We start from the raw sequence: 15878 nt of genomic DNA, 5'->3' as shown, positions 1-15878 counted from the left end.
CGTACCCAAAAGTCACTTCGCACAGGCATGAGTGAGTGAACAAACGCACGCATGCATCTCCTGGGGGCTTGGCAACAGATTTGAAAGCACCTTGAACTGAGCGCAAGCGTCAACTCCCTGCAAATCCTGCAGCGACGCAAATGCCCAGCCTAACGCGGGTCTCCGTGCGCGACTGCGGCTGCGCGGGGCGCAGGGTGGGCGGAGCTGAGCAGCGGCTCCCCGGGGAGCCAGCGCGGCTGCGCGCCTGGCGGACGTGCGTGCGTGCGTGCGTGCGTGCGTGCGCGCCGCGGAGGGCGAGAGGGACCATGGAGGACGCGGAGGACGAGCGCAGCTTCTCCGACATCCGCGGCGGCCGCCTGTCGCTGCGGTGCCGCGACTACTCCCCGTACTGCCGCGAGTTCGGCCTCAGCTCGGCTCGGCTGTCGCTGCGCACGCTCACCGCCGTCACGTGCGCCGTGTGGCTGACGGCCTACGGGCTCTTCACCCTGTGCGAGGTACCGCGGTCGTGGGGCCGCGGGTGGGAGCCCGTGGGGGAAGCGTGTGCTGCTGGGCGTACCTGTCATCCCAGCACTCGGGGAGGCAGAGGTAGGAGGATCGCCGTGAGTTCGAGGCCACCCTGAGACTCCATAGTGAATTCCAGGTCAGCCTGGGCTAGAGTGAGACCCTACCTCGAAAAACCAAATCAAACCAACCAAACAACAACAACAACAAAAATACCCAACCATGGGCTCTGGAGAGGTGGCTTTGTGGTTCAGGTCCTTGTGTGCAAAGCCAAAGGATCCAGGTTCGATTTCCCCAGGACCTGCGTAAGCCAGATAACACAAGGTGGCACATGCATCTCGAGTTTGTTTGCAGTAGCTGGAGGCCCTGGTGTGTTCACTTTATCTTTCTCTCTCTGTCTGCCTCTTTTCCTCTCAAGTCAATAAATTAATTAAAAGAAAAATCCCAACCAAACAAAAAAAGTTGGGCCCAGTACGTTGTCCCCATCCACCACTTCTCACAGGGTGTCACTGCTAATGCGAGTGTGTGTGTATTGGTACAGCCAGGGACTCTTGCCACTGCTAATGAACTCCAGACACTTGTGCCACTTTGTGTGCCTGGTGCTCCATGGGTACAGGGGGAATTGAACTTGGGCCAGCAGACTTTGCTCTCTTTGGAGACAATCCTGTGTAGCTAGGCAGGGCTCAGACTCTCTTGAGGGCAGGAATTGTAGGTGGGTATCACCATATCCAGCTTAAAATTTTCAAACAGAAATTTGTTTTTATGCTAGCTCCCTTCTTTACTCATCTTTTTTATTCTGGTGTGCCCTAATATTCCCATTGAGTGCAGTTAGTTATTAATTAGTGCAGTTAGACCTCATCTTAAACCACCCCACACTTCCTCAGGGCTCTGTGTGCCAAAGTTTGTGATCTTTCCTCTTACTCAGCATTATTCATAAAGCTAATGGCTGTCTACAGTGAGAATTCTGAAGGATTTCATTCAAATATGTGGCTTAACCTTGATCCAAATGAATATTGCTTTATTAGAATTTCAAACAGAATAATGGACTTTAGGCAGAATTATTCTCTTAGGAAGCTGATTGGCTCAACTTCTGTGAACATCTACTGTTCGTTCTGGCATTCTTTTCTGTTTTTAAATTCACACTTATATTAGGCTTCTACCTAATTTATTCCAACCTGCAGTGTTTCCCCCCTTTCATTTCAAATTAAGTGTATCTTATCAGTAATCCGACCTTCTATGCATCAGTTAAGTCCTGCTTCCTCAGAAGTCTTCATGGAATATTCCTGTGTGCTTTGATCACTCTCTCTCCCCCCTCCCCACCTTCCGTTCCTTCCCCTTTCTTTGGCACTTACAGTCAGCAATACTTTTCCTATGTATTAATCTTATCTCTCTTTTTTTTAAATTTATTTATTTATTTATTTGAGAGCGACAGACACAGAGAGAAAGACAGGTAGAGGGAGAGAGAGAGAATGGGCGCGCCAGGGCTTCCAGCCTCTGCAAACGAACTCCAGACGCGTGCGCCCCCTTGTGCATCTGGCTAACGTGGGACCTGGGGAACCGAGCCTCGAACCGGGGTCCTTAGGCTTCACAGGCAAGCGCTTAACCGCTAAGCCATCTCTCCAGCCCTGTATTAATCTTATTTCTAATCTGTATGGAGGACTGAGTTTTATTTCTGTTCATATTATGTGAAGACACTACACTATATCTGGCAAGTAATGAACTCAAAGCAGGTGTTTCTGGATCATCAGAGGCACAATCCCAACTCCTCCATTTATCAGCCAGAAATAATTAACTGGTGCAGAGGTCAGCAAATTTTTTCTTAAAAAGCCCAAATAAATATTTCAGTCTCTGGGCTGGAGAGATGGCTTAGCCATTAAGCCACTTTCCTATGAAACCTAAGGACCCTGGTTCAATTCCCCAATACCTATGTAAGCCAGATGCACAAAGGTGGCACATGTGTCTGGAGTTCGTTTGCAGTGGCTGAAGGCCCTAGCATGCCCATTCTCTCTTTCTCTCTACTTGCTTCTCTCTCTCTAAAATAAATAGATAAATAAAATATTTAAAAATATTTCAGGTTCTGTGGGTCCCTGTTTCATATAGTTTTCTTTTTCTTTCTTTCTTTTTTATTTTGTTTTTTTGAGGTAGGGTCTCACTCCAGCCCAGGCTGACCTGGAATTCACTATGGAGTCTCAGGGTGGCCTCACACTCACAACAGTTATCTCCTACCTCTGCCTCCTGAGTGCTAGGGGATTCAAGGAGTACCCTACCATGCCCAGCTTTATCATTTGGATTTGAATGTCTCCAAAGGCCGTTGAAGCTTGGTCCTTACCCTGGTTCTAGTGGAACATGGAGGGAATTTGAGGAGGGACCTGGTGTCATTGGTTTTCCCTCAAGGGGATTGAGATCTGATAATGAGGGTGAGGATTCTCTTAAACTAATTTAGCAAAATTCCTGTGCAATTGTCAGGGCCAGTCCAATAAGGACAGCTGCTAAGGTCATGGGCTAGTGCTGAGAGAAGTGGGAGTCTGGCTGGAGTTAGGCATCAGGGGTGACTTGTCAGTCCAGGGCATTTCTTGACCTTGAGTGTGGTTCAGAATTACTGAATTTCATTGATCTAGGGCGATTTTTTTCTTGTGTCAACCTTTGGAGAAACAGGAAGAGAAGAGGAAGAGAACACGAAAGAAGCATCAAAAACAAGGTGTTAAAAGGTTGTAAATGTGGGCTGGGGAGATGGCTCAGTTTGGTAAAGCATTGCCATACAAGTGTAGGGACCTGAGTTCAGATTTGCAGCACACATGTAAAATGCCAGGTGTGGTAGTATGCATTTGTAACCCCAGCAGTGGGGAAGCAGAGACAAGCATTGTTGCCTAGGGCTTGCTGATTCTGTGAGTTCCAGGGTCTGTGAGTTCCAGGTTCAATGAGAGACCTTGATTTAAAAAAGAAGGTAGGAGGCCGGGCGTGGTGGCTCATGCTTTTAATCCCAGCACTCGGGAGGCAGAGGTAGGAGGATTGCTGTGAGTTTGAGGCCACCCTGAGACTACATAGTGAATTCCAGGTCACCCTGAGCTAGAGTGAGACCTTGCCTTGGAAAACCAAGAATAAACAAACAAAAAAAAAAACAAAAAAAAAAACAAAGATGGACTGTTGGCTCCTTCTGCAGACCTTTCACTACCACATCTCATTGGTTAGAGTTGTGCCACGTGCTCCCTTACAGGCTAGTCATAGTTCCTTCCATATTCCATCAGGATATATGAATGACTGCTTATCAGCTACTTAGTCATAGTTGCCAGCACTTTACAATTGTTCACTCTCTGATTTTGTGCCATATTTTGCAGAGGGAGCATGAGAGGAAAGATCTGGGTCCTTAAGTTGTAACTGTGGAAGGAAAATTTGAGATGAGTGTTCTTGTAGGCATTTTGCTGAAAGCTCCCCAGATCTATACTTTCGTAGTCTGGATCCATTTCAGTATGAACCTTTTCTAACCTCTCAGAGTGATGTTGCCCTCATGCCTGCCCCCTCATCTGTTCAAGCCCAGCAGAGCAAACAGCAGTCCTCTTTCCTCATTGTCTAGTTGGCTTTTCACTTAGCGTAGATGTATGCAGAGGACCATGTGGTGATCTTATTGCCTGTGTCTGGCTCTCTTTTCAGAACAGTATGGTCCTTTCTTCTGCCATCTTTATCACTCTCTTAGGCCTGCTTGGTTACCTCCATTTTGTGAAGATTGACCAGGAGACTCTCTTAATCATTGATTCACTTGGCATCCAGATGACTTCATCCTATGCTTCAGGCAAAGAAAGTACTACCTTCATAGAGATGGACAAGGTCAAGGATGTTATCATTAATGAGGCTATTTACATGGTAAGTATTTAGGTGGTATTTCAGGACTCTGGAGGAGGCAGTCAGCCCATGGGATGTATGAGGGTCTAAACTGAGTCTTGAAGTAGTTGATGTCACAGAATCACACTTGAGAAACATCTGTTGCAGTACTGTGGTGTTTCCTTTAAGGATAGCATATGTATAGGCCATAAAAAGGAAACCTATTCTGAAAAGCAAGTTCCTTTATAGTCATGCTTTGCTTAGTGATGGGATATGTCCTAAGAAATGCAATGCTAACCAATTTCCTGGTTGTGCAGACCTCATAAAATGCACTTACTCAAACCTGAAGGTTGTAGATTAGTCGTTCAAACATGGCTTCTTGATGGAATCAAGATATGTAATAAATGTGAGATGCTTGAGTGTGCTGCCAATTAAAACATTGCATACCATTATATTTTAAAAAATATTATTTATTTGAGAGAAAGAAAGAGATAATGGACACACCCAGGCCTCCAGCCACTGCAAAGAAACTGCAGAAGCATGTGCCACCTTGTGCATCTTGTTTATATATGTCCTGGAGAATTGAACCTGGGTCATTTGGCTTTGCAGGCAGGTGCCTTAACCGCTAAGCCATCTCTCCAGCCCTGCATACCATTTTACAATAACTTTAATTTTTTATTTTTATAAAGTGTGTGCCACCACGCCCAGCTCTTAGTTTTTAGTTATTTATTTAGAAGCAGATGGAGAGACAGACAGAAAAGGGGGCAAAATAGGCATGCCAGGGCCTCCAGCCATTGCAAATGATCTCCAGATGCATGCATCACTTTGTGCATCTGGCTTTACATGGGTACTGGGGAATTGAACTCAGGTCATTAAGCTTTGCAGACAAGCGCCTTAACTGCTGAGCCATCTCTACAGCCCCAACTTTTTTTTTTTTTTTGAGATAGAACTTTATTGTGTATAGCTTAGGCTGACCTCAAACTTGCTGTTCTATTACTTAGAACAACTTATGAAAAAGCTTTCAGCCTTCCCTTGACAGACGAATGAATTTCCCTGAAACTATTGGTTTTGTTTCTTACAGCAGAAGGTGATTTACTACCTCTGTATCTTATTGAAGGATCCAATGGAACCACATGAGGTATCCCAAGTTGTACCTGTTTTCCAGGTGAGTACAGACACTTTTAGTAATGAAGCTCTTTACCTTTTCCTCTTTCTGCTCATGTGCTGTCTCTTTACATTCAATTTAAGCATCTGTTGTCAAGAATATTGGAAGATACCAGACAGCCAATTTTAGTAAGAACTGGTATTTTTAAAAAATATATTTGCAAGTAGAGACAGACAGAATGGGCATGCTAGGACATCTAGCCATTACAAACAAACTCCAAATGATGACCCATCTGGCTTTACATGGGTATTGGTGAATTGGACTCAGGTTGCTAAGCTTTGTAGGCAAGAGCCTTAACCACTGAGCCATCTCTCCAGCCCTAAGGTTGTTCTGTTTTGTTTTTTAAATTTCAGAAACCTCGTTGCAAGACATGTTAAACTTTCAGAAGTATTAGTAATTGATGTGAATTTTAGATTACACAGTTACCGATCACATAACTACCTTTGCCTACAAATTAATCATTTACTTTGACTGTCAGTCTACCATTGTACAATTTTACATAGAAATCAGTGAGGTACATAGACTATTACACATATTTTTTTATGGGCATGCCAAGACCTCCAGCTGCTACAGACAAACTCCAGACACATGTGCCACCTTGACTTGAGTGGGTCCTGGAGAATTGAACCATGGTCCTTAGGTTTCACAGGCAAGCGCCTTAACTGCCAAGCCATTTCTCCAGCTCTAAAGTGTTCCTTTTTAAGTCATTTAATATGCAAATTTTCTGCAAAGGCCATTATTCTTGCTTTAAGTAATTTGTATACCATCATATTGAAATACTTGTTTGTTTAGGCATTCTATTGCTAATTTATAAAGTCATATAAGTTTTTATTTTGCTCTTACCAAAAAAAAACAACAACAGCAACAAAAAACACCATTTAGGCTTTGCATAGTGGTATATACCTATAATCCCAGCACTTAGGAGGCTGAGGTAGGAGGCTTACCAAAAACTTGAGGTCAGCCTCAGCTAGAGTGTGAGACCTTACCTCAAAACCCAAAGGAAAACTTGAAAGTGGCTCAGTAGGTAAAACACTTGTCACAAAAACAGGAGAAGTGGAGTTTGGCTCTCTACACCCATGTAAATGGCGGTGGACTTGGCAAGCACCTGTCATCCTAGCTTTTGGGAGATAGAGATAGACATCCCTAGGCCAAGCTGGCAGGGAGACTAGCTCAGTGGCTGAGTTTTGGGCTCAAGTAAGAGACCCTGCCTCAGTAAATAGAAGAATCAGAGCTGGACGTGATGGCACACACCTTTAATCCCAGCACTGGGGAGACAGAGATAGGTGGATTGCTTAGAGTTCAAAGCCACCCTGAGACTACAGAGAATTCCAGGTCAGCCTGGGCTAGAGTGAGACCCTACCTTAAAAAAGAAATCAAAAACTTAAAAGGAGAAGAGTGATAATGGAAGATACTGGCCACCTTTGTCAGCCTTTGGCCTATGCATGCACATGTCCTCACACAGATATGCAAAAATAAAAACTACTTATGCAAACATACTGCTGTCCTTTTTTGCACAAAAGATTCATGACAATGAAGCTTAAAGTTATTTTGCATAGTTACTAAAACTAACAATTTTAAGATTGTTCTCATGTTTCATAGTGCTCTAGAGACTGGACAGTTTATCTTTCTCTTTGGAATAGTTTTGGCTAATATTGTGTTTAGTTAATTTTTTAGTTCAACATGTATGTAAACTCATTTTAGAGTAAAATTCATATCTTCTTAAATGACAGTCATTATTTCTTTATAAGTATAAATACTATATTTCCTCTCAAACTATCCATTCTCTTTTAATCAAATAGAATCTAGAAATTGATTATGCATTTGTAGCATTTGTACTTTGGATAGCAAACTTTTATTAAACATATTGTCCACAAACAACGTTCCCATTCCGTGGTGTCTCTTAATTTTGGTTGTGTTACATTTTATATTATAAGATATTTTTCAAAACTTATTTGTTAAGCTGACCTTTTGTCTAAAGTTTATTATTTCACAATTTGTAGTGTGTGTTACGTCCTTATTCCTCCGCTTGCTGTCAAACAACTTAAATGGGTTATAAACCTCCGTCTCCCACCTGGCACAGTTCACAGGTGGCTGTGGGCCAGGCTGGGAGTCCTCAGCAGGGTGCTCTGAGGCATGAGCTTGTGGCTTCTCTCTGCTCTACTTGAACCGGTCAGACCTCTTGAATGGGGGTGAGAGATAGAGGTAGCAGGTCGGCTCACCTTACTCTCCTTGATTCTGCATTTTTCCCTTTGGACTTCAGAGTGCCAAGCCTCGGTTGGACTGCTTGATTGAAGTGTACAGGAGCTGCCAGGAGATTCTGGCACACCAGAAAGCCACACCAAGTCCATGAGTGTCAGCCTCCAAAGACCAGTATTATCTTCCGTGGGAGATAATTCCTAAGTCACAGTGGTGGCTTGTTCTCTGCACTGTAAACCATCAGGGGGACAACCCTAGGAGCCAAGATGGATGCAGTAGATCTCAGAGCCGTAGAACAGGTGACTGAGGTTTGACTCAGTATTTCAGTATATTACAGTGTTCCTCTTGGAAGGTTTTACTACATTGCTGGCCAAGGGGAGACTTCAAACAATTGCGGCATATCAAAAAAGTAATGTTGAGGGGCTATAGAGATGGTTTAGTGGTTAAAGTACTTGCCCAAGAAGCCTAAGGACCCTGGTTGAATTCCCCAGTACTCACACAAGCCAGATGTGCAAGGTGGCACATGCATCTGGAGTTTGTAGTGGCTAGAGGCCCTGTCATGCCCATTCTCTCTATCTGCCTCTTTCTTCCAAATAAAAATATTCTTAAAAAATATTGACAAAGACCCCTTTGTGAAATGTTTTATTTTTCTGTTGATAATTGTGGAAGCGAGATATTGTGAAAGTGGTATCAGATTTCCTAAGAAAAATTGTAATTTTCACTGCCAAGTACTCACGTATAGAAGTTAAGGAAAAGCAAGTCAGGTTCTTCATACATGGGTGAGCAGGTATAAATGTCATACAAAGGACTGGTCTCTCTACCCACTTAGCACCTCTGTTCTGACAGGAGCATGGGTCTCAGTTACCCAAAACATAGCTGGGCTTAGTGGTGCATGCCTGTGGCCCCAGCAGTCAGAAGGCAGGGCAGGAGCAGGAGCACTGTTAGTTCCAGTTTGAGGCCAACCTCAAACTTTGAGATACCTCGCAAAAATTGAAAAATAAATACCCAAAACATACACAGTAATCACCTGGTTCACAGACAGCTTTTTATTGACAACATGATAATGACTTTTCAGTCATGGGTATCAAGCATATTATTACCTTTCTGTTATTCAGCATTTTCTATTGTTTCAAAAGCTGCTTTTGCCAAGAGGGTAGAGACAAAAAACAAGATTTCACTTTGGTTCCTGTACATGGGACTGTCATAAGGAAGGATAAATAAGCCAGCTCTAGAAGCCTTTGTTCCTAAGGCAGTTTGTTCCACATAAAATTAAGAGAAGAATCCTAAGGACTGGGACAGAAAAAGGGAGAATTTTGATCTCCAAATGAAGTATAAAAACACTGCTCTAGTCTTGGAACCCTACTTAAGAATAAAACAAAATAATCCTCCCAAAATAGACATCTTTATGGCCCTAAACTCTTGAAATACAAGACCAGAGCTGTAATCTCTGCCTTTTACCCCAGCCTTGCAGGGGTTGTCCAGGAGCTTTTACTTCGTGTGATCTATAATTTGAGGTAGACATGTCTCCACTGGAACCCCAAATCCTAGGGTAGGGTTTGGGATAGGGACAAGGCGGCCTGTAAAACTGCCTCCTTTGTAAAGTGAAGCCATCAGTTCAGAGGGTAAGAGGGGACTCACAGCAGCTTTTTGCAGTGTTTGACAATGCACATTGTTGGGGATAAAGGCTTGGTTACTCCTGCTGTCCCAGTTACTGACAAAAACTGATCTAGAGCTCTGAATAAAATTACGTTTTTCAGATGCTGGAAAACTAGAGTGTTATTTATTGGTGGGGGAAGAGGTAGTGGAGACAAAGACCATCCATTAGACTCAATTAGAGAGTCTGAGTCAAGAGGGATGTAAAATGTTCTCAGGAAGGCAAAAAAGAAAACAAAAAAGGTAAGAAACTTTTCTGCATTTCACCTGATGCTCATAGGCTGCAGCACGTATCACATACGTGCCCTGTGCCTCTGACTCCTAGCGGAAACTTTACCAGAAGCCTTGAAGAGCACACTCAAGCCCTCGAGCAGGTGGAGGGGTCTTGTGTTCCCGACGCATCGTCGGTGGCCTCAGAGCAGCGCAGCAAAGTGAAGAGCACTTGCTCGGTCTCAGGAGGCCACGAGCACCTCGTCCTTCACTAGTGAGGAGTCTTCACTGAGCCTTGTCCCGGCATTAAAACAAAACAGGGAGGGGTCAGATCGGACCTATCCCCGTCTCTGGTAGGACTGTATAGTCCAGTGTAAGAGAAAAAGCTTCAATCTTAGCAGGGGTAGTGTGCTGCTCGCAAAGATCAGGGGAGCTGCAAATGCCTCAACCATCAGAAAAGGGGCAAAAGGTAGTAGGTGTTTTGTTTTTTTTTAAACCCACCCTGCCAATACCTTTTTCCCTTTGGGAAAGAAAATCCAGTTTTAGAAATTTTGTAGGCATTTGTCAGAGTTTAGGTGATCTGAAAATTTTAGTCCTATCCTGTCAGGGATCTTCAGAAAACTTCAAGTATAAATCTCCACAGACAGACCACAAACAATATAAAGATGAGCTCAGTGCGGAAGCCCAAATACAGTACCGCTGCCCTTCTGACCCAGTCTAGAATCAGGCAGCAGCCACAGTCAGTACTCTTGTTTCAAAACAAAACAGTGTTTCTGACATTGGGTCTGGGGTTTTAGATATTGGGCCCTGAAATATAAGGCACTAGAAAGTAAAGGCTTCAGACCCTAAGACATGTTTCACAGAACCATTGGGAGGGAGGGGCTGTTAGGCCCATCACAGTAGCAGTATACCCTGGGATTTCAATCCAGTATCCCAGAGGTACCAGTGGTGGAGGGGAAGTAAAGAGAAACAGTCACTACAATGCCGGCCCCTTGGTGCAGGAAACAGAAGCAAAGAACTGTCGTCCATCCAGTTCCCAGGGCTGGCGGGCTGTAGGCAGTTTGGCGGGTAGGTTCGTGGGTGCAGCGCAGTGGTTCATGTAGCTGGCCATGGTGAAGGTAGCTTCTGCAATCTAAGGAGGTTACAGAAGTGAAGGCATTGCACCAGACTCGTCTTGAGTGGTGGCTTTCTCACGGGCACTTAGGGTGGGTACTTTAACCTTAACCTTCCTGGACATTAGCTTCTCTCTTAAAACTACCCACCCAGGAAGAAATGGCCTGAGAGTTACTATGAGGTCAAGGGCCAAATGAAATGGACCTCTGTTGGTCTGGAAGTCCCCCAGGATATACGGTGCCATTCTGAGAAAAGTAGAAACAGTAGTTGATGGGTACTGATTACACAAGACTAAAGATTTTATTTGGGGCAGGGCCTTTCTAGAGTTTCCCCTCTAAGCCAACCCCATCATCCCAGACCATCAGACCCACCTTGGGAGCAGCCATTCGGAAGATCAACTTGTCTATGTGGCCTTTTCCAGAGCTCTGGTCTGGAGCGGATCTGATCACGAGCATGAAGTCATCTCTGCAGCCCCCAAAGGTGGTCACTGAAGAGTAGGGGTATGTGATGTGCACTTGCTGTGGAAAGGAGCCAGTTAGTTCTGGGGGAGCCTCCCCCGAACTAGGAGGGGAGAACTGCAAGGTGGTCATGATTTGGAGATTTTACTCTTGAATGTCTGTAAGGCTGCGTCTGGACTAGAGGACAGCACTGCTTGGGGGGGACCATGGTCACTTAGCTCAGGCCATGAGTCTAGAGCTGAGAAGACAGGGTAGTGTTGAGGGGCTAGAGCCAGCCCTTCTTACACACCATAGTGTGATGATCCAGGATGCTGACGCCATCCTCATTCACAGCGATCCACACCAGAGCGTTCTCCTTGGCAGACAGCTGGGCAGGCTGCAGAAACATGAGAAGACCATCAGACACACTCAGTGAAGAGATTATGAACCCAAAGTTCTTTCTGAGGATGAAAGTACATCCAGGGGTTCTGCTGGGCAATGGCTTTGAATCACCTCATTCTGGCACTGTCAATGGACAGTGGCATCTGCACAGCATATGGGATGAGCAGACAAGGCTGCCTGGGGCAGGTGGCATTGGCCTTGGGGCTCTGACCACTTACTAACCATCTCAGGGGTGGAGGGGATCCCATGCTTCAGAACAGACTCTAGGGTTCTGCTGTTTGCACAGGAATAACCTATTTTCTCCCCATTCTAGGAAACAGTACTCTGCACCCCTAGTCTCAAAGCTTAGGTGCACATTGCCTTACCCAATTTCCTAGGGACCGATAAAAGCAATAGGACAGCAAGAATGCAGTTTGATGGGCTTTAGGCCCTCTTTAAGTGAGTTCACCGCTACTTGGCAGACACTTGCTGAATTTTTCAGACACAGCTGCAGTAGGGCAATCCGGCTGACCTCTCTCTTACCCAAGAGCTGGGGAGCGGGGGGCAGGAGGAGTAGGAGATGGGCATGTCAGCTGTTTGGAAACTCCCCAAACTCCTGGGTGTGAGCCTTTTATAACATCCCTGTGCTTTTCCTTCATAGTACTTGTGATCACTAAAATACCTGTCAGTACACACACGATATGTTGGGGTTAGGGGTACAGCTCAGTGACAAAGTATTTGCTTAGTATATGCAAGGCCCTGGCTTGATCCCCAGTACATACCTAAAATTGGGTAGAAAAGTAGGAGTAGACAGACAGACAAAACAGTCTGAGAAGGAAAAGTATGAAGAGCACGCATATTATTTGGTCAGTATACAATTCCCCTGTTGTCCTATCCCTCGCTAGCTGGAAAGCTTCAGAAAGCAAAAACCATCTGAGGTGTTCATTTTTCACAACTTTAAACAACTAGCTTATGAGCGCAGCAACCATTTGCTAGGTGAATGAATGGATGACCTGTTCCAGTGAGCAGGACCAAGATCCAGTTTAATGTCTTGATTATAATGTCTGATCACAGGATAATGTCTGTGATTACCTGTAAAGTTCATGCAGACCAGACACCAAGTGAGGAAAAGTTCCAACTGAAATTACTATTGGCCTCCTAGCCAGGGGTGAAATTAACTGTTGTCTGAGTAGTCTGATCCCCCCCCCCCCACCCCGCCCGGGTGGTCCGTCTGTCTCTCCCTCAGGCTTTTGGGTGGCCAACAGAGATCTGTTCTATGCTTCAGACTTTTAAGTCTTGAATGCTCCCATATGAATTAGCTCTTTGAGGAGAATTAACAAGGCAATAAAGAAGACATGGAGGCAAGCAATGGATTATTACTGGAAATCTAGAGGGCAGAAATAAGCGGACAGGTGGCGACCCCTAGTGGTTGGGAGCATGGAGGTGGGAGCTGCAGCCTGTTCAGACTGAACCATGGCCAGGACAACAAATACTGTGACATTGGGGGGGGGGGGTGAGCTCCTCTTTCCATTGTCACTCACCTGAGCAGCAAATAGCTTAGCACCAAAGAAAGGCCATTTCCGACCAACAGTCAGGTAGATGCGGATGCACTCAGAAGGGGAGCAGCCCTGCAGAGCTGCCCACTTGGTGGCCAGTGTATCTGCCAAATGCCTAAGTGGTAGATGGAAAGAAAAGGTGCCAGTGACATGCCAGTGTGTTTCCCACAATGACTCCCACATGAGACCTTCCAGTCTACGTACCTCAGCTGTTCAGGAGGTGCTCCGTGTCTGTAACGCCTTGGGTAGAACCTGTCCAGGACCTGCTGGAGGAGATGCTGAGTTTTGGCAGAGGGTGTGCCCCCAGGACCTGGCAGGATAGGCTTCTCCAAGTCCCCGTATTCCACCTGTGGTAGGACATGAGAGACACACACGAGTCTGAGTAGATAAGGCTGCTGGGCGTTGGAGAGGTGAGGTGTACCATGATGTGAAAAGACTGTCCCTTGTTTCATACACTAGAGAAGCAACTTCAGGGTACTAGAATATTCTAGATTGTCCAGATCAGCTCTTGTTTTGTAGCCTGATCCAAATAGTTAATCATTGACAGTTGAGGGAAAACAATGAACAAATTCCAGTTTTTAATCCAGAAGCGGGCTAGCGGGAGGAAGAGGGTACAAATCCTAGAGTACCTGCAGCCAGACACCTTGCTCAAATCCCAGCCCTGTTCAATTTCCTCCTCTAAGTGGGAATGCGAAGTACATGGGAGGCGGAAGGAGCTGGGCGTGGGCATGCATACCTTTAGCCTCATCACTTGGGAGGCAGAGATAAGGGGAATCACTAAGTTCAAGGTCAGCCTAGGCTAGAGTGAGACCTACCTCAAAAACAAATAAACAAAATACAATAAAATGCATAGGAAAATACATGTGAAATGGTCTGCTACAGAGTCTTCGTATTGATGATTATAATTACAAGGATCCACTATGCAGCCCAGGGTGGTCTAGAACTCACTATGAAATATAAGCCAAGTTGGTCTCAAGCTTGTGTGAGTCCTCCCTGAGCTTCCCAAGTGCTGGGATTTCAGGGCGTTCTACCACACCCCACTTAACTTAATCTTCTATTTCTGACGTTGGATGGCTGGTAAATTTTATCATATACCTTATGGGATACACATCATCCGAGTACGTATTTTGGAAACAGGAAGGGAAGTGTTTGTGGTTTCCATGTACAGGGAAGAAAACTGAAACACAGACAGATGATCTTACATTGGAAGAATGAGACCTAAACCTCGGTGTTTCGATTCCCAGTGGTCCTGTTCTGCAACGCACAGCCTTCATCTTCAGTGGGCAAGGTGCTCTGTGCAAGGATTCGGTTGCTTTCTGTACCAGGGCAGCAAAGCCACCTCTCCTAGGCACCAAAGGATCTGCAGTCTCCCATTTTAGGCTTCATGGTGATTCCAACAGGGAGTCCCAAGATGCTAAGCTGACCCTCCTGCTTTGTGAACAGAAAGAACCTTACCTGGGCCATCAGAGCAGCCATTTCAAGAGCCAGTTCCTTGGTGACTGGAAATCTCCCAGCCACTATTTCTCCACTTATTTGGGAGGCCAGTAGCAGCCGCTCTCGCTCTGTCTCCCCTTTGACTTGACTCCGAAAATACAGCCTACAGGGAAGATAGAAGAAACCAGTCTCTGCTGGGGTTCCTAAGAGGAAGGGCTTTCTGTGGATCTTATTTTGACCTCCAAAATGGAACTACACTATTTGCCTCTTTCCTACTGCCCCACAAACTTGTAACCCACCATGACACACAGCAGGGTCAGGCGGATCTCACCTGCAGCAGCCTGGAGATTAATTCTGAATACACACCAGACTTACTGCACTTGGCAAAGGGAATCTGGTGCCTGGAATCAAGAGGGCTGGACCTAGGGGGCTGGATGAGAAGATTCTAAGATACTAATGGAAATTATTTGCTTGGAGACATATTGGGATGGATTTTTCTTACTCAAATTGATAGGAAAAGTTACTTGCATATACCCTGAAATTGGTACATGGGAAATATTTATCCTTTAACTGTAAGTGTGGTGCTCACACAACATCATTCTCTCATAAGGTAATGTGTGAGGCTGTTATGCCTTCTTGGCATGTGTGTGCACATGTGCACACGGCAGCACAGGGAAGGCTGACAGAAAGCCCAGGCTGTCAGGGTCTCCATGAGGATCAGGAGCAGGGCCAGCCTAACGCCTCAGCGGACAGCCACCGTGCAGTGGTGCCCACGGGCTACTCCGACTAAAGGCTACGGGAGGTAAGGCGCTGGCACCGGATGATGGCCCCTCGTATCTGCCCCACCCTCGGTACTCTCCGGACCTGTTCTTGTACATCAGCTTCACGACGCGCGTCCCACCCTCAGATTTTCCAGGGTGCAGCTCTTTAAGGGCTTGTTCCCATTTGGAGATGGCATCACAGATCTTAAGGAAGCAAAAGGTCAAAGTCAGAAAAGTCTCTCATGAGGGAAATAAGGACCAGCCGGAGCTGGACTCAGAGCTGAGCCCCCCGGGGGTCCTGTCATGAGAAAGCTGCCTTGCTTGCGAGGCCTCAGGCTGACAAGACCCAACGTGTCTACCACTCCTCCTCAGAGGTGGAGGGCACCCTGGATGTGGTGAGCATCTGATCCAGGAACACTGTTCCACGGGCCTATGGAAACTGAGGGGGCCCTTTCCGGGTGCCAGGCAGGCCCCAGTCAAAACCCATGGCTTTAGGGCTAGAGAGATGGCTCAGCAGTTACGGAGGTTGCCTGCAAAGTCAAATGACCCAAGTTTTTTTTTTTAATATATTTTTTTAAATATTTAAAAATTTTTTTTAAATTTTTTTTTGTTCATTTTTTATTTATTTATTTGAGAGCAACAGACACAGAGAGAA

At 45.6% G+C, this 15878-nt stretch overlaps 2 protein-coding genes across 2 annotated transcripts in view; one reads left to right on the top strand and one right to left on the bottom strand.

The window, feature by feature from the left end:
• The first annotated feature begins 298 nt into the window (after positions 1-298).
• Pigh (phosphatidylinositol glycan anchor biosynthesis class H) lies at positions 299-8222 on the top strand. The gene is made up of 4 exons (XM_045153842.1): positions 299-494; positions 4150-4359; positions 5399-5482; positions 7743-8222. Exons 1-4 carry the CDS (start codon positions 306-308, stop codon positions 7830-7832), a joined length of 573 nt encoding a protein of 190 aa, XP_045009777.1. The 5' UTR covers positions 299-305; the 3' UTR covers positions 7833-8222.
• A 479-nt stretch (positions 8223-8701) lies between these two features.
• Positions 8702-15878, bottom strand: part of Plekhh1 (pleckstrin homology, MyTH4 and FERM domain containing H1) — a 60698-nt gene continuing 53521 nt past the window's right edge. The window contains exons 23-29 of the mRNA XM_045155398.1: positions 15327-15427; positions 14484-14625; positions 13233-13375; positions 13014-13143; positions 11402-11488; positions 11026-11172; positions 8702-10673 (exon numbers count right to left, since the gene is read on the bottom strand). Coding sequence (XP_045011333.1) covers positions 10518-10673; positions 11026-11172; positions 11402-11488; positions 13014-13143; positions 13233-13375; positions 14484-14625; positions 15327-15427 — 906 coding nt within the window. The 3' untranslated portion in view covers positions 8702-10517. The remainder of the gene's footprint in view (positions 10674-11025; positions 11173-11401; positions 11489-13013; positions 13144-13232; positions 13376-14483; positions 14626-15326; positions 15428-15878) is intronic.

This window comes from Jaculus jaculus, chromosome 7 (assembly GCF_020740685.1).
Source record: "Jaculus jaculus isolate mJacJac1 chromosome 7, mJacJac1.mat.Y.cur, whole genome shotgun sequence".
In the NCBI taxonomy this organism is placed as follows: Eukaryota; Metazoa; Chordata; class Mammalia; order Rodentia; family Dipodidae; genus Jaculus; species Jaculus jaculus.
Note: the sequence above shows the minus strand (reverse complement) of the source record. Positions and strands in the feature narration are given on the sequence as shown.